Source organism: Lissotriton vulgaris, chromosome 1_2, assembly GCF_964263255.1.
Source record: "Lissotriton vulgaris chromosome 1_2, aLisVul1.2, whole genome shotgun sequence".
Lineage (NCBI taxonomy): Eukaryota > Metazoa > Chordata > Amphibia > Caudata > Salamandridae > Lissotriton > Lissotriton vulgaris.
Genome location: NC_141686.1, coordinates 352,789,753 through 352,812,657, shown reverse-complemented (window position 1 = coordinate 352,812,657; position 22,905 = coordinate 352,789,753). Strand labels below are relative to the sequence as shown.

The 22,905-nt window shown below is 48.1% G+C and overlaps 1 protein-coding gene across 1 annotated transcript in view; it reads right to left on the bottom strand.

The window, feature by feature from the left end:
• Window positions 1–5,494: 5,494 nt before the first annotated feature.
• The window catches only part of LOC147736789 (uncharacterized), a 41,400-nt gene continuing 23,989 nt past the window's right edge, over window positions 5,495–22,905 (bottom strand). Inside the window, exon 3 of the mRNA XM_086953482.1 lies at window positions 5,495–8,389. Coding sequence (XP_086809608.1) covers window positions 7,050–8,389 — 1,340 coding nt within the window. The 3' untranslated portion in view covers window positions 5,495–7,049. The remainder of the gene's footprint in view (window positions 8,390–22,905) is intronic.

The window sequence follows — 22,905 nt, the reverse complement described above, 5'->3', positions numbered from 1 at the left end:
ACGCGCCCCAGTGTGCCCTCTCTGATCGGAGGAGCGTACCCTCTACTGCCTGCTTTGATTCGCGCGCCCCAGTGTGCCCTCTCTGATCGGAGGAATGTAGCCACTACTGCCTGCTTTGATGCGCGCGCCCCAGTGTGCCCTCTCTGATCGGAGGAGCGCAGTCTTCTACTGCCTGCTTTGATGCGCTCGCCCCAGTGGGCCCTCTCTGATCGGAGGAGCACAGTCTTCTACTGCCTGCTTTGATGCGCGCGCCCCAGTGTGCCCTCTCTGATCAGAGGAGCGTAGCCTCTACTGCCTGCTTTGATGCACGCGCCCCAGTGTGCCCTCTCCGATTGGAGGAGCGTACCCTCTACTGCCTGCTTTGATGCACGCGCCCCTGTGTGCCCTCTCTGATCGGAGGAGCGCAGTCTTCTACTGCCTGCTTTGATGCGCGCGCCCCAGTGTGCCCTCTCTGATCGGAGGAGCGCAGACTTCTACTGCCTGCTTTGATGCGCGCGCCCCAGTGTGCCCTCTCTGATCGGAGTAGCGTACCCTCTACTGCCTGCTTTGATGCACGCACCCTAGTGTGCCCTCTCTGATCGGAGGAGCGCAGTCTTCTACTGCCTGCTTTGATGCACGCCCCAGAGTACCCTCTATGATCGGAGGAGCGCACCCTCTACTGCCTGCTTTGATGCGCGCGCCCCAGTGTGCCCTCTCTGATCGGAGGAGCGTACCCTCTACTGCCTGCTTTGATGCGCGCGCCCCAGTGTGCCCTCTCTGATCGGAGGAGCGTACCCTCTACTGCCTGCTTTGATGCGCGCACCCCAGTGTGCCCTCTCTGATCGGAGGAGTGTACCCTCTACTGCCTGCTTTGATGCGCGCGCCCTAGTGTGCCCTCTCTCATCGGAGGAGCGCAGTCTTCTACTGCCTGCTTTGATGCACGCGCCCCAGTGTGCCCTCTCTGATCGGAGGAGCGTACCCTCTACTGCCTGCTTTGATGCGCGCGCCCCAGTGCACCCTCTCTGATCGGAGGAGCGTACCCTCTACTGCCTGCTTTGATGCGCGCGCCCCAGTGTGCCCTCTCTGATCGGAGGAGCGTACCCTCTATTGCCTGCTTTGATGCGCGCGCCCCAGTGTGCCCTCTCTGATCGGAGGAGCGCAGTCTTCTACTGCCTGCTTTGATGCGCGCGCCCCAGTGTGCCCTCTCTGATCAGAGGAGCGTACCCTCTACTGCCTGCTTTGATGCGCGCGCCCCAGTGTGCCCTCTCTGATCGGAGGAGCGTACCCTCTACTGCCTGCTTTGATGCACGCGCCCCAGTGTGCCCTCTCTGATCGGAGGAGCGTACCCTCTACTGCCTGCTTTGATGCGCGCGCCCCAGTGTGCCCTCTCTGATCGGAGGAGCGTACCCTCTACTGCCTGCTTTGATGCGCGCGCCCCAGTGTGCCCTCTCTGATCGGAGGAGCGCAGTCTTCTACTGCCTGCTTTGATGCGCGCGCCCCAGTGTGCCCTCTCTGATCGGAGGAGCGCAGTCTTCTACTGCCTGCTTTGATGCGCGCGCCCCAGTGTGCCCTCTCTGATCAGAGGAGCGTACCCTCTACTGCCTGCTTTGATGCGCGCGCCCCAGTGTGCCCTCTCTGATCGGAGGAGCGCAGTCTTCTACTGCCTGCTTTGATGCGCGCGCCCCAGTGTGCCCTCTCTGATCGGAGGAGCGTACCCTCTACTGCCTGCTTTGATGCGCGCGCCCCAGTGTGCCCTCTCTGATCGGAGGAGCGTACCCTCTACTGTCTGCTTTGATGCGCGCGCCCCAGTGTGCCCTCTCTGATTGGAGGAGCGTACCCTCTACTGCCTGCTTTGATGCGCGCGCCCCAGTGTGCCCTCTCTGATCGGAGGAGCGCACCCTCTACTGCCTGCTTTGATGCACGTGCCCCAGTGTGCCCACTCCGCTTTGCACGAGCGATAAGCCGATGGCCGAGCTGTGATAATTAGATCCACAAGACACGTTCAATACCACCTCATACACTGATCGGGGAACACTGAGGGCCTCATTTACCAAGGATTGGCATACAGCAGCATTGCAAGTCTTTTTTGTTGCCCTGCTCTGCACCAATCAAAAGAGCCGGAATGCACCGTACAGGACACAGTGCATTACTGGCCGTTCAGGCACACATTATGCAGCCGAGCACCAACACAGACACCCTTGCACCATGGTGCACTGGGGTCTATGTCTGCTGAAGAACAGGGAAAGAGGAATAAAAGAGGAGAAATTAAAAATTTCTCCTCGTTATGCCTGCTTTGGGGAGGTGTAAGGTTTTGGCATTGCCCCAGGTTTGCCTGAGTGTCTAAATCTGGGGCGGTGTCAAAATAAATGGGTGTTTCGTGGGAGAACCCAGAGCAACACCCATGGAATGCCTCCTTGATGCAGAGTAAGCCGACGCAGCTCTTTGCGCTGCCTAGCCTCACTCCATATCTATGAAGCCTTTTGCGTCGCCTTGTAGGTATGATTCAGAGGCCGGCGCCACACGAGCTCCAGCTGGGCAGGCCTCTTGGAAATTAGGCCAGAGTTTGCACCAGCAAGAGTAAAACTATGTGTCTACAGAGAGTAGCTGTCAAGTACTAGGGTACTCAGCCCCTGATGCCCTTACCACTGAGAAGGACTACAGTAATTCAATTAAGGGGGGACCGCCCAGAGCGAGACCTCCCTCCATGCTTATTTTTAGGGTATAGATCATTCCATGTCAAATAACATTTGGGCGGGGGGAAACGTGACATATTTCTTTAACAACTGGGACATGTTGTCACAAGACACCTGGATACAAGACGAGGTAACAGCCTTCAAGATGGAGCTTTGCAGCTCTTCCGCTGAGTGACGTTTATACAACTATTGCAGTGTTCAGGTTAGACAAGGAAGGTAATCCCATCTAGGACCGGGATATTGTGGTTGAACTGTTTGAAACTGAGCATACTCAAATACGAGGCAGTAAGATGGTGCTGGCCATACCGGAGCATAATGGGCAGTGATTTGTGGACTGTGGTTACTGACATCATGGGGAATGTAGTTTTTAAGTGTACTGTTGATTGGTTGCTGTGCAAATTCAGTAATAGAAAAAGAAGCATTATTCTCACCAATATGTGCTTAATAACATTTACAATTCTTGATGTGATAGCTCAATAAAAATTTCTCTCAACACTTATATACAGATACATAAACATTAAGTCTGGGCGGTGAACTCCGCTCCGTTCGTAGACTTTGTGGAGTCTTTCCACACTCCTCAGACACTCGGAGTTCAGAAAAACATTTCCTTGCTTGTGCTCACCAACGTTAAATTGAAGAGCGTGAGCAAGGTAAATCCAGCACTAGACCATCTCCCAGCCAGATTTCTCAACGCGGCTGCCCGGGGATGGGAACTCACACTCATGTCGAGAAACCTTCCATTCACGTTGAGGAAGCTATCGCTCTAGTAGAACTTCTACTCAAGCGACGGAAAGATGCAGCGCCCTCGTGCACTGTGCGTGGTGCTGTTCGCACTGATTTTACTGCGCGGGACAAACATCTGGCGCCAAAAAATCACTGTGTTTTAGTAGATGAATTTTGAGTCTAGTATGCTAGTAACTTGTACTTTTAGAGCCTGTGTAAGCCGAATAAAGTTTTATGTCTGGCTGATATGCCGTAAATGTGCCAACGCAGCTGCAACAATCTTGTGACCCGCTGGCTTGCTCTTGACAATAATCCAGTATCACAGCTTCAGCTGAGGCCGCCAATTCCTAGTCTCATCATTCTCTTAGCACCCAGGGCGTCTCATCATTGCACACACATACATGCCACCATTGCGACTTAGTTCATTCCTAGAGATCCACACGTCCCTGCAGATCCAGGGCTTGCTACCAGCCACAGCAAGCTCCGAGCACTCACCCAAATAGGATAGGATAGGATATATGTTCATAGAGCGCTCGATTGCCGTGGCGTCTTGGCGCTAGTGTATGTAGAAGGGAAGTATGGCCTGTGTTACCGGGGGACTATGTGGAAGTGAACAGCCATGTTTTCAAGTTCTTCCTAAAGACCTGCTGATTAGATTGAAATGTCATGGCCATAGGCGTTTTGTTCCGTAACTTTGATGCACAACTTGATAAAGTCCTGCCATCCCATCTTGCTCGTCTGATCTTAGCAATCTGGATAAGGCCCAAATTAGCAGATCTAAGGGCACTTGGGGGGTATAATGTAGGAACATTTTTTGGAGATCCTCAGCACCGCCACCATAAAGGGCTTTGTGCACCAGGAATAAGGCCTTAAATTCCACCCGCTGCTGGATGGTAAGCCAGTGCAGTGACTTAATTCCTGCCGAGGTTGATTGTCCTTTAGGAATGTTTAGAAGTAATCTTGCTGCAGTGTTCTGTAGAGACTGCAGTTTTCTCAGCTGGGTCTTATCAATGCCCAAAAAAGGGCATTGCAACAGTCCAGTTTAGACAGGAAGAGCGCCACCACCAGCGTCTTTTGCAATTTTTGTGAAAAAAAAGGGAAGATTTTTCTCAAGGTTTTTAGTAAAAAGAAGCAGGAGGAAGTGAGACTGTTTACCTGGGCAGAAAAATTAAACTGGTCATCGAAGATGACTCCGAGGTTTCCTACCTTGGGGACAGGACACGGGCATTCCCCGGCCTCAACCGGCCATTAGGAGTCATTCCACAGGCACCGGCCAGGGCCAAACTCTATCACCTCCGTTTTGTCAGTGTTCATTTTCAGGAAGCTATGGTTCATCCAGGTCATGATCTCAGTGAGACAAGCATGAAACCTGGCGTCTGTGGCCTCAGGCTGATAGAAGATAAAGATAACAAGCTGAGAATCATCAGCATATGAGACCAGGGCAAATCCATGCCTCCTGATAAGTCTGGCCCAAGGAGAGACGTAGATGTTAAACACTGTCTGGGATAGGGGTGGCGACATGGGCACTGGTGTCTGAGTGACCCCAGAGCAGCCTCGCACCAGGCATCTGTCTGCCCCTTGCTTCATGGTCACTGATGACTACGGGTGGATCTTGAAGGGGACACACAATGTTCACCAGGATGATTCACGACTCTATACACTAGTGCTGTTGCTTCGATATAATAGTTTAGAGGCACGCCTTGTGCGCTCACAGATGGCACAGGGTCCAGAGTCATCAGACTATTTTAAGCCAATCAATACGCTCAGTGAAGGAAAAGGTCCAAGGGACAAAGGGGTTCCCAATGCAATTACACTATTAAACTTCAAAGGTTGTCGTCTGAAACATCAACAGTGCAAATTGTACTTGTAACGCTTGCACTACTCTAATAAACAAAGTGATGGCGCAAACTACACCCTGGAACGCCTCACATCTGAGGGGCTGGTGGTTGAAGGGCTGCAAGGGGGGGATGTTAGTTCCTCCCCACCCTCTTCCGTGACAGACTAATCACAAAGATAGAAAACGACACTCTGAACGTACTGATGAGTTTGAAGTATCTCCCGTCTCATCGCCACATGGAACAGGCAGGCAGATTGGTTTATTAGCAAAGTTTTATTGCATAAAATAAGACATTCTTGGCAAACAGCTCCCTGCGACAGTGTCCTTTGTCTAGTTGTCAATCTCCCCCTCACACTAGAACAGGACAACAACTGACCTCACAAAACACATCACAGAATGAGATGCAATACTCTTCACAGGGTCTTCATTAGCTAATCTGCTTTGTTTTTTAATGCATGTGAAAGTTAGTTTTGGGGAATTTAATTCTCACCGGAATAGCAGGCAAACTCCGGCCGACTTCGACCATATGGTTTGCTTTGCCCTGGCCTTGACCCATTCTGGTCCGAGGTGGAATCTGAGCTCACACAGACCTTAGGTCGCCAGGTTCCACACGATCCCTTACATCTTCTCCTGGGTGTATTTGAAGGTTTGGATGGCTCAAGAGCGGACAAACATTTTCTGGGTACGGCGGTCGCTGTGGCTAAATGAGATATTGCAGCGGCCTGGGCCCAGTCCAACCCCACTACCCTGCGAAAGTGCAACAGGGAGTGGATGGGTGCGTGGCCCAGGAGGAACATGGTTGTCCCGCGAGGTTCCATAGGGTTTGGGGCAAATGGCTGAACCTACTCTTTTAAATTGCCAGCTTTGGCTGTCCCACGTAACGGGATGCTGCTTTCCAGCTGGGGTGGCTTGCATAAATACTCCTACCCTAACAGTGTTTTTTTTTTACTGTCTGTTGGAGATGGAATTGGCTTTACTGTGTAAGATATATGCTGTCTTTTTTTTTTCTTCTCAAAATGATAATAAAACTGATTATCATTAAAAAAAAAAAAGGAATTCTCACCAGAATAAACCATCTCAAAACATTATGAATTGTGTAACGGTCTCGGCTGTTGAAACTGCAGAATGATATGGTTGGTGCCACCTTTGTAAGTTGTTAGAATCTGGACAGCCACGAATCCTCTTTTGATCTCTCAGCCTGGATGGGTTGTACAGAATATTTACACAGCCGGTCTGAAGATACTGACAGGGAGTAGATGTTCCTGCTTTTTTGATGGAAGGAGTTTATATTTTTTGTCCTCAAGTGGTTATTGATTCCCATTTCTTCTCCTAGTTTCTTTTTCCCATGTGCTCAGGTCTTTCAATATTTTTTTGTTGAATCCCAGAAGTTATGTCTATCAGGATAGTTTATGATCCACACTTGGTAACACGTCCTCAACACTGCACACATTTCATGAGAGTCGGACAGGTTTAATTCGCAGTGAAGCAGCCTCTGTGAAGTTCGTTGCTTGGTGAAGGGACGTTAGTGACGTTGAAGAAGCTACATTCTGTTTGGAGACGCTGCGAACGTTAGAGTGTGTCCTTTAACTCAAAGCTCTTCTGACTTCAGAGGAAAGGGAGGATTTCAGTCCGGAAGGATTGTTTGATGTCAGAAGAGGTCTAACTTTAGCTGTAGATTCTTAGATGATGTAAAAGATCAGATTTCTTTTTTAAATGAAGGTTTTTTGGCAGTGCTTTGAGAAGGCTTCCATCTTGTGTTACTTGATGCTGCTGAGCACCACCTTTTGTTTACAGCAGTTTCCATATCCTGTACGGCGTCATGGCCGTCGCCTGTGTGTTCTTTGATGGCGTACAAGGCTTGCCTTAAGACCAAAGCTCTTGCTACACACAGTGCAGTGATAAAGCTTCTGTCCTGTGTGTGTGACTTGATGGCGTACAAGGGTCCCCTTCTGAGAAAATCTCTTGGAACACACAGTGCAGTGATAAGGCCTCTCTCCTGTGTGTACGCTTTGATGGCTTACAAGGGCTGCCTTGAGAGTAAAGCCCTTGGAACACACAGTGCAGTGATAAGGCCTCTCTCCTGTGTGTACGCTTTGATGCTGTACAAGGCTCGCCTTCCGAGAAAACCTTTTGGAACACACAGTGCAGTGATAAAGCCTCTGCTCTGTGTGTACGATTTGATGCTGTACAAGGGTCTCCTTCCGAGAAAACCTCTTGGAACACACAGTGCAGTGATAAGGCTTCTCTCCTGTGTGAGTTCTTTGATGCAGTACAAGGTTTGCCTTATGAGAAAAGCGCTTGGAACACACAGTGCAGTGATATGGCTTCTCTCCTGTGTGTACGCTTTGATGCCGTACAAGGGTCTCCTTCTGAGAAAACCTCTTGGAACACACAGTGCAGAGATAAGGCTTCTCTCCTGTGTGTATGCTTTGATGCCGTACAAGGTCTGCGTTGAGAGTAAAGCCCTTGGAACACACAGTGCAGTGATAAGGCCTCTCTCCTGTGTGTACGCTTTGATGCTGTACAAGGCTTGCCTTCCGAGAAAACCTTTTGGAACACACAGTGCAGTGATAAGGCCTCTCTCCTGTGTGTACGCTTTGATGCTGTACAAGGCTCGCCTTCCAAGAAAACCTTTTGGAGCACACATTGCAGTGATAAGGCCTCTCTCCTGTGTGTAAGCTTTGATGTCGTACAAGGGTCCCCTTTCGAGAAAACCTCTTCTCACACACAGTACAGTGATAAGGTCTCTCTCCTGTGTGAGTTCTTTGATGTTTTAGAAGATTTCCCTTCTGAGTAAAGCTTTTCTCACAGATATTGCAGTGAAAGGGCCGCTCTCCTTTGTGAGTTTTTTCATGTGTTGCCTTATCAGCAAACCTCATTTCATGCTCAGTGTAGGAATACCGATCTGTGTGTGTTTGTTCATGCAGTAAAAGATGCGTCTTTCCAGTAAATGTCTTCTTACACTCAGCACAGGCATAAGCTCTTAGGCCGGTGCGTATTCTTTTCTGCCTTGCAAGTAGTGTTTTATTGTTAAAATTCTCCCTCCTCAGTATTCCTTGGTGTTTTCTTTCATTCATTTTATAAGCAAAATTCTTCCTTCGTCCAGAAGCTTTACGTTTCTCTTTCCCATCCATACTTTCTGTCGTCGGCTGCTGTGCTGCAGAATGAAATGAACACTGAGAATTATACAAGGGAAATATTTCTTGAAAGAAATGCACGGTTATAATATGAGAAAGGTGGACAGTAATATCTAGGAAGGAAGGAAAATGTTACTACCTGTGAACAATCATTTGCTGCTTGTAGTTCTACAGTTCACATGTGGTGACCTCTCATGAGTTGGGTTCTGACTACTAAGAAAAAATTAATTTAAAGATTGAGTTTTGATCTGGAGAACGACTCGTAATCCCATAGTAGAAAGGCATAATGCATCAGCGCGCAGACTCCAATTAAAATCATTGTGCTGTTTTCTCCATCGGAGTACAACTGCTTATATGTGTCAAATTAAAAAAATAAACTGCTTAATCTGAGCAACCTGTATACTTTCCAAGCATACAGCAAGTGGGTGATGCATGTGAGCCTGCAACATGACAAGCTGACAGTATTTGCAAGTGAGTAACATTTTCCATTTGTAGCAAGCCGTGGCACATCACAGGTTGTGCAATAACTTAAAAGAATCGGTAAGGTCCAGAATGCCGCAGCCAGGCTCATTCTAGAGAATCCACGCCACAAACATATGACCCAACACCTACGAAGAGTCCACTTGCTCCCCGTCGAGAAGAGGATCACCTTCAAACTCCTCACCCACACCTACAAATCCCTCAACAACATCAGACCCACATACCTCAACAACCGAATATGTTTCCACGTACCCAAGAGGAACCTCTCCTCCACGGACCTTGCGGGTGAGTAGCGCACTCTATAAACCGCTGATTGATTGATTGAAATGAAAGAATACCTAATTGAGTTACTAATATGCTTAGAACAATTAAACACTTCTGGGTATCTTCCTTGCATTGATGTCACCAGAGAAATATTTTATGAAAGGATGCACAGAACCACATGTTTCTGCTTTACAAATATTTACTAGAGCTATGTTGGGTAGAAAAGCCATGGATGCATCTTTATCACACGTGGACTCAGCCTGTGGTATTTCTATGTGGTGTCTCCGCTAGGCCTGGGCGGTAAATTCAGTTCCACTTGCGGCAGTTGTCGAATTGTCAAAACTTCCGCGATCCGCAACTTCGCAGAATTTTTTGCTTGTTCACGCTTTCAAAATGTGTGTTTGCAAGATATTTCCCCCCGAGCACGCAAACAGTGTTCGCGAACAGGAAAAAAGCATTGTGTACGGGAAGTAGAAGAAGCAATTCTGTGTTTTCGCAGAATTCTGCGTGCTCACGGAGATTTTTTTCGCTGAGCTTTGCGTAATATGACTACGCAAATTTCGCCCACCCCATGTCTCCGCACGAGTAGAAAACCATATGCCAAATTGTGCCGGTGCAAAAACCAGTCTTATTTTTCATACCTTTTCAATTCTGATAATGTAGAGCATGAGTGCATGTTTAACACTGGATGCATATTCAACTTTGTCTTTGTAAACTTGCAGGAACTGTTCATCTACTTATGGGGCGTGCCGTTTGCTAACTGTTTGAGGAAGTGACTGCTACTAGGTGGACTACTATCCCCATTAAGGCTTGCAGTCATGTAGTGGCTTAAAAGGTGGACTTGTTACTCATAAGACAACATTAAAATCTTAACTGGATGTCAGGGGTGCTCTGGTGGGATAACCATTCTCAACTCTCCCATGAACATTTTCACAAGAGTTTTTTTAAAAGTATTCAAACGTTAGTGTAGGCTAGGCCAGCTTCTTTATGTATGTATCTATATGTTATTTCTATACTGCAAACTTAGACTAAAGCTAGAGCCAAGGATGAGCATAAATTATTTTTAAAGAAGGGAGTCCTCAACTCTTTCCTACACGGGAGCAATGTCGGGCGGTCCTGATGGATACAGGGATGTTGTTCCAGATCATGAGTTCATAGATGGAAAAGGCCTGCTAACTTGTTGTTTTGTTACAGTTCTAAGTCTGCAGTCTGATGGAGTTCTCCAACCTGACATTTGTTGCCCTTGAATATAAGAGCTGAACTTAAGGACAACGAGAATGATGAGCAAGTGATAAGAAAGAGGTAAAAGCTACAAAAGAGGAAATTCAAAAGGGAAAAGCAAGACTACTGTCCTGGAAGAGTCTTAAACTTTGTAAGATGATACGAATAAGTAAGGAGAGCGGTCAAAATTACATTGACACAAAGACGAGGAATCAAGCTCAGAAGGTGACTCAGACGACTCTGCTAGCAACTACCTAGAAAAAAAAACTACTTGCCCCTTTTTTCACTGAGTACGGGTTACTGAGACAAGGACGGACAATGGAATATTATAAAAAAGGAAAAACAAAAGCAAGAGGCACAAACAGAGGAAGAGAAAGACAGGAAAGAGCAAATGGAAGACAAAAAGATAACTCACCCCTTAGGAAGAGAAAGGTGATAGAGCAAGGCGAGATATGAATTAAATCTCCATTATTAACTCATCACAACATTAACTGACAATGGATGAATTAAATATCCAGAACCTTGGCTTATATTTCTGCCCCAGGAGGGACTTAGATTACAGTTCATGTAGAATCGACATATTTCCATTTCTAAGATTTCAACATAAAATCAGACCCAAGCCAATGAACATGAGAATGGGGGAGCCCAATTCAGAAAACATGACTTGTGTTCAAGAGACGCTGATACTTCATGACATTGGCTGGTCTGGATGATGGAAATATATGTGCTACGAAAGAGCGGGAAGCGTTGCTCGGAAAGAGGGCCCAGATAGATCAGGGAAGCCTAACTCGCTTCAAAAAGCAAGCTGCATATAACTCCAACTTGCCTCATGATAATCTGGATGTCTTTAGTGACTTGGTCGCCAAAGACTTGTTCAAATAAATTGTTCACCAGTCAACGCAAGAAGGGAAGAATCAGATCCAACTTGAGTAACGGACAAAGGGAGGCCATTAACACATTACGTAATGACAACATAAGTACCAATGTCATCCGATAAGGGGCAAGAATGTGGTTTTAATGATTGTTTGCAATTATGAACTAAAGGCTTTTCAATAATTATTAAATTCGGATTGTTGTGAAAAGAGAATGGCAACATTTTCATTTGTGTAAAACACTACCCTCTACTGTACCATGCTTTTACCTTCTAACAAATGTATGCAAGAACAAGGGGGGCGTTTAGCGCCCTCCAACAATCGCTTACTGGAAAACACAGCAATAAACTAAAACCATTTATTGCTGATTCTTGTGGAGAGCCTCCCATCATATTGTATAGATGGAGAGAATTTCCCACCACAAAAGATATACACAGGAGACAATAATATTTGACAATTACCTAGGATGTGATCTTGCTAATTATGCATACAACACACGCAAGGTCTACGAGCCTATGAACACGCTTTTTGCAATAGACCAATATCTCCATATGACTATACATGGATGCTTAGGACCATGACTTTTGCCTAAATAACAATATTTTCATATTTAACTATAGGTATTACAGATAAATCTCAGGAACAGCAACGGGCACCTTCTCTCCCAACTATGCAAATGTAGTTGTGGTATGGTGGAAGGAACAGGTGTGTCGTGTAGTTCCCACTAATCCGAAGGACCTGCGCGTTTGTTGGACAAAATAAACTTTGGATGAGGTGCCTAGACTGCTGCTAGAGCGGAGGGACGCAACTCCTCCCACCTACAGCTTCACTTCCGGGGCACGGCTCACATATACCAATGTGCATCCGGCCGCGCAGCGGACGAGAGCAGCGGGCGCGACGATGGCGCGCCAAAGTTAAGCCTGTCTGCGCCCGTCCGCGACCGGGCTCGGCCCAGTGCCCTACCCCCTGCTCAATCCTCCGCGGTCCCTATAGTCTATGACGGACGCTAGCTGTGGGAATTACGTCCAGCGGTTGCGGATTGTTGCAGGCACACTTTGTAGGTAATCTCGTCCACCAAGTGCCCCCATTGTTCCTTTAAAGCTAAGAGAGAGCTAGCATGTAAGGCAGGGGTAAGTAGTTTCCACGGGGCCCTACTGAATTGCAGATCACTCCCTAAACATGGTTTGCAAATTTGGGATCTTCTTTTAGAGGAGAAGTTGGACATACTCTTCCTGACAGAAACGTGGTTGGGGGCGGACTCAGACCCTGAGGTCATTGAGGCATTACCGCCGGGTTATAGCATGGCCAGGGTGGATAGACCCTCAGGAAGAGGTGGGGGGATTGCAGTGATCACTAAAGCGCCTCTTGTGTGCTCTTTTGAATCTCTAGGGATAGAGAATTGTGAGGCCGGCAGGTTTGGACTACAAATTGGCCCTCAGGGTCATATATCGGGTATCCTTCTTTACAGACCACCGGGGAGTTTAGGCAATTTTAGACAAAGTCTGCAAGAATGTGTAGCACATATGGCGCTTTGGCGTAGTAAGTTTATGCTACTGGGAGATATGAATATTCACTTTGAGGATGCACGACTGAAAGAGGCTGTAGAGATTAAACTGGAATTACAGGATAACTATTTAGAGCTGCTAAATCACACCCCCACCCATACGCATGGACATTTATTGGATCCAGTGTTTGCCAGCTGGGATGGTATAATGATGAGAGCCCCAAGTCCGCTCCCTTGGACTGACCACTTTCTGATTCCTTTTGATATCTGTATCACTGAGGCTGAAGATATCCTGAGGGGGGGTGATAACAGCTATCCCCACCGAAAGTGGAAGAACTTCTCCCAGTCTATATTTAATGAGAAGCTACGCATTGGGGGATGCCGGGAGGAGCGGATAGTGAAAGCTCCAATTTAAATCTGGAAGCCCGTATCCTTGAAACCCTGAATGCAGTAGCGCCATTGTATACAGCTAAGCAAGGGAAGAGAGCTAGAAAATCTGCCCCATGGTATACGTCAGACCTGCAGTCACTCAGGTCGGAGTGTAAGAAGCTGGAAAGAAGCTGGCGGAGGGACTTTGACACTCTTAAAAAGAATGAGTATAGATTTGCCCAGAGGGGCTATCAAAGAAAGGTGAGAGAAGCAAAGGCCCTTCATTACAAAACTATAATCAGTGAGAGCTTTTTAAAATTTATAAAGGAGATCTCAGCGGTTTCCAGCTCCAATGCGCCTGAGTCGGACTCTATCATGGAATGTAACAGAGTGGCAGAATTCTTTGCTAGTAAGGTGCGTAAAATGTATAGCTCCTTCTCCAGCTGTCCTGCAAGTGGGGAGGCCTTTGTAGAAATGAGGGAGGCTGACTCTGACAGAAGGCTGGAGTGCTTCACAGTACCTACATCTAAGGAGCTTGTAAGAACATGCCTTAGGGTGAAGTCAGGATCTCCTCATGATCCAGCCCCCCCTAGAGTGGTGGGAGAGAGCTTAGAGGTTTTAGAACCATACATTCACCATGTCCTTAACTTCATTTAGCACCCAGATCCTTCCGCTGAGCTGGAAGAAGGTGTAGCATTGTAGTAAAGCAAAGGGAGACGATGGTGATATCCAAGAGTTTATTATGTACAGTATCATAAGATAGTCACTGCACACGACACCAGCCACTGGTCGCCAGTCCGATCGCGGCGCCTCAGGTCACCGTTCTAACCACGGCGCTCACCCTGGAACCTTCGCAGCAGTGACATTCTAAGTGATGTCACTACGGAGTGTTCCAGGGTGCGTGAAGGGCAGAGGTCAAGGTGGAAGATACCACAGAAGGCTATCGTTCTACCGATAAGGAAAAAGGCCAACATAAGCCTTGCTGTTTTAGACAATCTGAGACAGATTTCCTTGCTGCCATATACCGCGAAGGTAGCTGAAAAAATAGTGAACTCACAATTGATGGCGTTTGTTGAGGAGGCCAAACTCCTTCATCCTTCCCAGTCGGGGTTTCGGGCAGGATATTCGACCGAAACTGCCTTACTGCGTGCCACAGAGACGCTACGGCAGGGCGCTGACGCAGGTCACACCATGGCACTGGTCATGCTTGACCTAAGTGCAGCGTTCGACACTGTAGCACATATCACCTTGCTACAGTGTCTGAACAGGGGAGGTGTGACGGGTCAGGCGCTCAGCTGGTTAAAATCCTTCCTGACTGGCAGAAGTTTCCAGGTCCAGAGAGGCCCGTTTCAATCTGTGGAAATGGCACTGGAACAGGGGGTGCCGCAGGGCTCGGCCTTGAACCCTACCTTATTTAACTTATACATGGCCTTCCTAGCAGCTGTGGTTCAATCGTTTGGTGTAGAGATAGTATCCTACGCCGACGATACTCAACTGCTGCTCACCCTCTCCCAGGCACCGTCAGGTGGAGCCGACAACTTTAGAGCATGTATGCAGGCCTTAGCAGTGTGGATGGATAACCACTGCCTAAAGCTGAACGGCTCAAAGACGGAGGTGCTGGTGGTCGGTGGTGATCAACTCAAATGGACGTGCGACTGGTGGCCAAGCTGTCTGGGTACAGTGCCTACCCAGTGTACGGAAGCGAAAAACCTTGGGATTTGGGTAGATCCCACACTTTCCTATGAGGCACATATTGGGTGGTTGGTGGGGAAGTGTTTTGGGGTGCTTAAGATCCTGAATAAAACCTTGGACCTGCTCCCCTTGGAGGCTAGACGCACGATGACCCAGGCCCTGGTTACATCCCGGCTTGATTACGGGAATGTCCTCCTCTTAGGAGTTTCCAGCAAAAGTATAGGTCGGCTTCAGGTATTACAAAACGCAGTGGCACGTCTAGTGCTTAGACTACCTAAGAGAGTGACATCCAGAGTCGCATTGGCGACCCTCCACTGGCTTCCAGTAAAGGAAAGGATACTGTTTAAGGCCCTCCTGACATGTCACCCTATCCTATGGCAGAAGGCTCCCCCATACCTTACTGATTTGATCACTAGGTATGAGCCGAGGAGAGCGCTGCGGTCTTGCGGAATGGGTATGTTGGTGACCCACCGTTTTAAGAGGGCTAAAATGGGAGGTCGCTCTTTTAGAGTGATGGCCGCCACAAGCTGGAATAAACTCCCGCTCAGTCTTCGCCTCCAACAATCGGAAACTACGTTTCGGTGTATGTTAAAAACTCACCTGTTCCAAAGGTGAGTTCGATGCTGGTCTCTGATGTGGGTCAGTCAAAGTGCCTGGCTAGTATTGCTCTGGCAGCGCGGGGACACGCCGAGATGGCGCAGCCATAGCACTTTACAAATATCTTTATTATTATTATTATTATTATTATTAGACTGGCTCCGGGCACCTCCGCAGGATGAGTTGGCCTAGAGACCAGCTAGCTCACAGTGCCACCGTAAGCCTCCCTAACCTTACCAGGAAGCCAATGGTTTCTGGCAACCTCTGAACGTGACAACCCTGACCACTCAGGGATCGTGGAAACAGAACAGAACCTTTTGCTCAGTCACTCAAACTTACTTGCTCTCAGAGAAATATACAGAAAATACACAGTAGGGCGTTTTCAATTTATTTATTGAGCCAACGTTATTCTTGTATAGAATACATAAGCTGCAATAATCAGAAGATTGAAGCAGTTGAAAGTGATTAAAAACACGTAAATAGTGGATATAGTACTACCATGGTGCTAAAACAGTGTATATATGCAGGCATATAAACAAGGCAGTAATCAGGCGTACGCCTACTATGCACTCCCTACTCTGCGTGCATCTAGAGTGTGTGAGGGTGGGAAGCCAAGAATCCCCACTAAGGGACGATCCCACCCCATTACCTGACAGGGAAGAATGCAGGCCCCGTATTGGTTACAAACTGAACTCCCCCTCACAGAGATGCCAGCCCGCTGCATAGTGAAGTCTCAGCCCGCACGGACCCTCGGTGTCAGCTGTAGCGCCTCCTCTACTAATCTATTGGGATGCTCATTATTTATAATAGAAAGCATCTTTGTGATGTACGTATAGATTAGTCTATGTTCTAGATATGTAGATAGCCCTGTCACCCCGTGGATGAAGATACGACATTTGTACATAGTGCGTCAAGAGGCCTTGTACTTAGTGTTCGAGGCATCGTGATAATGTTGTGCGAAGCTAGATGTGTAAACAAAGTAATTTCAGAGAAACTAATCCAACATTGTCGTGCATGCAAATATGTGCAAAAGGTCACAGCAGAAATGTTACTGTAAAAAATAGGACAATATATGAAATGAGCCACTTTGCTATATGGGCCTAGACCGGGCACATAACGGGTGGTCTGGACATCACAAAATGAAAACATGACAAACCATACGCTGATTTGGATCGGGGATATAGATGACCTTTCCCTGCTGTGGGACGGAAGTAGGGAAATGTCTAAAAGATTAATCCAGAGACAGAAACTGATCTCAACCTAAAATTCACTCAGGGGATCAGAATTAAATCTATAAATGAGAACCCACAACATGAATAAACTACTTTCAAATCAGAGACACCAAAGGAGGGACCTGATAGTACAGTAAGGTTCATGACTACAAACAATACGAGGTACACAGCAGCAAGACAAATTCTAAACATTGGAAAATATTAAAAGCTGATCAGGTGATTGGACACGATATTACCTCACATCCCTCCATTACGTATCGTAAAGCCCTATCCTTAAAGGACAAACAAGCCCATAGCTATATAGAAAGTCCAATGAAAGAAAGGGGCCATCTAACCTAAAAGGTTTCAGAAAATGAGGGAAATGTATGGCTTGCAAATCTGGTGTCAAAATAAAGGAGGTTATTCTGCATAACAGGAAGAAAAAGCAATCAATTCATAACCTGTAGCACAGATTTCTGGGTATATATACGTGAAAGAATGTACACACAGAAAACAATATGTGGCCAACTGGATGTTCCCCATTGGCAAGTGATGGAGCACATGAGAGGCATCAAACACGCGACTTAAATTCACCAGCGTCTGGAGATTTTGTAAAATGCCACAATAGCATTGTAGACTCGCTCATTTTCCTTGGCCTTATATCAGAGGAGGTGATCAAGAGAAGAAATTGAAAAGAATCGATTTAAGATATAATACAGAGCTTGGTACCGAGGAAGCCAAGGGCCTGAATAAAGATCAGGAATTACACGGGCACATAGGATGCTTACTGATGTCGAATCTGCACACTTCCCCACTACTGACACTCTCTGGAACACATGTTAAAAAAAGCCATCATTTCCTTGCAAGATTAAAAATATAGAATTTCTTTACATTTCTCAGTGCTCTACTTAGGGTAAGGGGGGTATACCTCATAATCATACTAGATTGATAATGCTCACCAAGAAGGCGCAAGAAGTTGGACTTAAAATCAGTGATACCACTGCGATCCCCTGCGGCTACAAAATCACCCGTAAATACAGCGTCGACCGACCAGGAGAAGGCAAAGCCATCATCCTCAAGAACACCCACCAACTGACCATTTACTCGAATGACTCAACGACGGGGCTACTGTTAGAGAAGTGTGTCAGCGCCGGGGGAAAATCACTGTCCCTGCCACTGGGAAAGTCCAAAACTGCAACGCCCACGCAGCGCCCGGTCTCTCCCTGCCGTCGGCGCTCCTTCAACACCAGCACGACAGCAGAGGAGGGGAGAACGGGGGGCACGGAGAGACTTCATCTCCCAAGTGCCCTTGCGCTGTGCAGCTGACGCCGGGGGATGACGCGCCAGGAGGCGCCTTAAAATCATCACTGACCTCCGCGTCGCGAGAGCGCGCGGGAGCTGCGCCGGGCAAAGCCCGGGCAAAGGGCGGGCCCTAATCTACAAGACCCCCAGCAGCCACCCGACCTTCAACAAAGCCATCGTAGACCTCATCGCACCCCAAGTTCTAGCATCCACAGATTACATCCTATTCGGAGACCTCCACTTCCATTTGGACAACCCCAGTGACCAAAACACTGACTACCTACTGCAGAGCCTCGCCAACATCGGACTCAAGCAGCTAGTCACCACATCAACCCATACAGCCAGACACACGCTAGACCTCATCTTCTCCGTCAGTGGGAACATTACCTACAGCCACACCACCGAACTCCTCTGGACCAACCCGCACTGTGTGCACTTAGCCATTCCAACCGTTCACCACCACCCTCACCACCCCCTCCGCCCCATCTGTTGTAGCTGAAACAAGGCCACCGAAGAACTTCTCGTCAACTTTCTCAGCATGACCGCACCACCAGCAGACGGCAACACCGCAGCACACAACCGTCATCAATGGATCTCCAACTGAGCCGACACACCAGCACCCCTAAATAAGACACCAGGCAAGCAAAACTTCAAGAAAGCCAGCTGGTTCACTTCAGCCCTCCACAAGTCCAAACGTAACAGCAGACAACTTGAGAAGAGATAGAGGCACAACAAAACCCCAGAAACCCAAGCAAACCACTGTCAACGCACACCACCTTCTCCTTAAAACCACAAAGAAAACGGCCATCAAAGACAGAATCAACGCCTACGCACACAACAGCACAGAAGTCTTTGCCATCGTCAAGGAGTTCGCCAAGCCCAACAGCGAGACCACAGACTTCCCACCCTCCCTAAGACCTCTGCAACAAACTCAGCACATTCTTCACCACACGTTCAGACATAACTACGACAGCTTTGACACCCAAGACCCTGCTACAATGCCTGCCACCATCGCACACAACAAAGCCTTACCCCCAACATATCATGCTCAACTGGACTCCACTCACCACAGATGACACACTCAAGACCATGAAGAGCATCCATTCCAGAGCCCCAGCGGTTCCTTGCCCGTATTACATCTTCTATTGAGCAGCGGCAGCACCATCAACTGCGCCATCAAAACTGCCACCTTCCCTGCCGCCTGAAAATACGCCAAGATCAACCCCCCTGCTGAGGAAGCCGTTTGCCGACCCGACAGACCTAAAGTACCTCAGACCTGTCTCCCTCGTCCCATCCCTTGCCAAGGTCATCAAAGAGGCCCTCAACGCCCAACTCTCCAAGTTCATCGAAGCGAACCATGTCCTGAACAACTCCCAATCCGGCTTCCAAAGCAATTATAGCACCGAGCTTGGACTCCTCGCCGCCATCGACGACATCCACTCCCTCCTTGACTGGGGAGGAATTGCCACTATCATCCTACTGGACCTCTAGGCCACCTTCGACAACATCACCACCGCACCTAGTCACAAGCTTCCAGTACACTGGTATCCACGACAAATGCAGCCACAAGCTACAATGCACAGAAACCAGTAGGGACTCAAAAAGGCAATAACTTATTCACCAGACGTGACACTGACTGAGTTCAAGGCCGGGGTCTACGCGACCCACTGCGCACCAGATACCTGACAGTGAAAGGGGACACAGCACGCAGCTTCTCGAAGAAGCGTAGACGGTGACAGGCGGACTCCCAGGGACCAAAAGTCTTGGCTGAAGGGGTCCGCAGTGTGCACCCACAATGATTCGGGCACTCTCGGACAGGCGGGCTCTTACCGGCAGCATCACGTGGCTGCGGCCGCCCGGGCTGGTGGTGGCAATGACTCTCGTCTTGCAGCTCCGTGGTGGGCTCACAGCGGCAGCAGCTCTCTCAATCCTCGACAATGGTGAGCAAGATGCGGGCACACAGCGACGGCAGCTCTCTCGTATCTGAGGTGGCCCACAGGACAAATCACGTTGATGCAAAGTTGGCAAAGGTGAGGGCACTCAGCGGCAGCAGCTCTCTTAGCTGCGGCGGCCCACAGGACAGATCCCAATGATGCAAAGCTGGCAAAAGTGCGGGCACTCAGCGGCAGCAGCTCTCTCTTAGCTGCGGCGGCACACAGGACGAATCACGGTGATACAAAGTTGGCAAAGGTGCGGGAACTCAGCGGCAGCAGCTCTCTCTTAGCTACGGAGGCCCACAGGACGAATCACGGTGATACAAAGTTGGCAAAGGTGCGGGCACTCAGCGGCAGCAGCTCTCTCATAGCTACGGCGGCCCACAGGATGAAGGATGGTATCGACCAGGCTGACACAACAGTGGGCACTCAGCGGGTACAGCCCTCTGTTAGCGGCCCACACATATTCAGCGAAGGTTCCAAAGGTTCATATTCAGGCAGACTCTCAGCGGCGACAGCTCTCTCTTAGCTGCAGCGGCCCACGCAGATTTAGCAAAGGTTCCGGAGGTTCAAATTCAGGCGGGCTCTCAGCAACGGCATCGCTCTCTTAGCTGCGGCGACCCACACGGATTCAGAGAAGGTTCCGGAGGTTCAAATTTAGGCGGGCTCTCAGCAGCGGCAACTCTCTCTTAGCTGCAGCAGCCCACACAGATTCAGCGAAGGTTCCCAGTCCGCGTTCCTCACATTAGAACTAGAGACTCCGGATTGCTCGACTGTGGTGTGAGAGGGAAGGGCGAAAGAAGAAGCAATTAGGCCGAATTCGTGGATCAATGGTGCCAGGCTTTTATTTACAATGAACAGTTTCTTTTCTGATTTCTTCTGGATATCCTGAAGATTGGTGCAATGACAACTCCTAGGGTTCTTCCTTTCAAGGTCCTTGGGATGTTTTCAGGAACGCTTCTCTCTCAACTGATGGCTTTGATGTGGTCACGCACCCCGGCAGCCTCAGGAAAAGAAAACAAAGAGAAGTGGCGTAAGATGCCTGGTTTTAGCAGACTTGGAAATTTGTTTTGTCTTGGTTGTAATAGGGATTCCCGATTGGAGGACTCATGTCCGGTTCCTCCAATTGGAACTCCAACCTATGAACTCTACGTGAAGCATGGCGTGGGTCCTATCACGTACAATGAAGTATGGGTCCGATATACTAGGAAAGACGGTGTCCTAAAAGGGCCCCAATATAGTAGTTTTGACACAGAAATTTCATATAATCTAGAGGTTAGACTTTTTAAGAAGAAAGCCCGACCGGCGATGTTTGACTCTTTCCGCCTATGGCGAAAGGAAGCCAAACAGAAAGAAATTAAATTAGCGAAGAGGAATAAAAGAGAAAAGGGTATCTCGATAATGCAAGCTGCTACACAGTTTAAAGATAACGAAGAAGAGCAGGTGAGTGAACAATTGCACAGGCAACGTAAAATGGCGATTGATAAATGCTACCCAGTTTTGCCGCTTCTTCAGCAAGATGCAGCAAAAGAACTTGAAAAAGATCCTTTAATGTCACACTTATTGAGTTCGCACCCCCTTATGCGCAAAGTGCTACAGCTCCTCCGCAACCTTTAGTTGTGCAACCCCCAATTGTTGTGCCTCAAGTTCTTCCACAGTCGCCAGCTCCTCTCCAGTTGGCCCCTACTCCTCTGGTTCAGCCTTCTCAAGGGCCACTGACTTGGCTACCTGCTCCGCTACTTGCTCCACCTTTAACTCCTGCAACTTTTCCACCTGTTCTTGCTACCTCCCCTACTACTGCTCCTACGTTGACCTTTTCTCAGTCTGCTCTATCTCCCGTCTTGTCGACTTCTCCTTCTGTTCGACAGAGAATGACAAACACTGTTACTAGTCTTTTCACTCCTTTCTTTGGGTCGCATAGTGCGACCCCTGAATCGGAGGGTAAACAGTTGCGTAGCCAACTGCCTGATTCGCGAGAAAAATGAAATATTGGACCGCCTGGCGCGTAAATGGGCCACTCGTCCTTTAAGATATGATGTGGAATCTGTTACGGATGTCTTCCATCAATGGGAAGCACAAAAGCAGAGATATGTTTTCGATAAGGTGTGTACTTTCCTTCGTGAGGAATGGGAAGATGATGATGTGGGACAGGCTCCTTGCGAGTTGTTCAATATACAGTCTGAGTTTGCAAAGGGAACTATCGTGGGTTCCGATGTTGAGAAAGCAGTTGCAACGTTGTCGTCGTTTAGGAGTGAGCCCCCTTCTCAGTCGTTATTTGAGCCTGATCCATCGGTTATAAAGAAGACGCACAAATATTCGATGAGAGAAGTTCCTCCGGTATGGAGAGACGCGGTACCTGCTGGTGCGGGTAATAATCCGCCAGCTGTGCCGGCTCATTTTCAGCGTGTTTGGGTACATGTTCCATGGAAAAGAGCCGAAGTATTGGCTCTTAAACAGACCTTACCTGACCCTCGTAAAAATCCTGCAGGGTACTATAAGGAATTATCTCAGACTGCAGACTCATGTATTATGAATCTAGCTGATATAGACATGTTGTTTGGAAATGTTGTTCCGCAGCCTTTGTGGGGTTTGATTCGCCATACTGACCACGCGCAAGAATTAGGTGACACATGGACTAATATTAGCGCTGCGAATGACAGACAAATTGGGGGTGCTAAACCTGAGCCTTTAGTAGCAGAACTTCCTGGTAGAATTTTTAATTATATGAAGACTTTGATGCCTGCTATGCGAGTGAATTGGGACAAATTGTCTGCGTGTAAGCAGAAGAAAGATGAAACCGTGTCTGCTTTCTTCAGTAGGTTTGAAGAGACGTTTATCGACCACAGTGGTCAAGATATGAGTACAGAAGGTGGTCAACGGTTGTTCGTCGACAAGTTTGTGCACAATTTGCTTCCCGAGCTGTGTAAGAAATTGAAAGATTCAGAGAGTTCTTGGACAGTTTCCTCCTCAGCACAGATATTGGCTACTGCACAGTACTACGAAAATAGGGATAAAGATGAGAAGGATAGAGTAGACAAGAAAACTAAAGAATTGAAGACGAAGGTTCTTTTACAGCAAGCGTATCTGCCT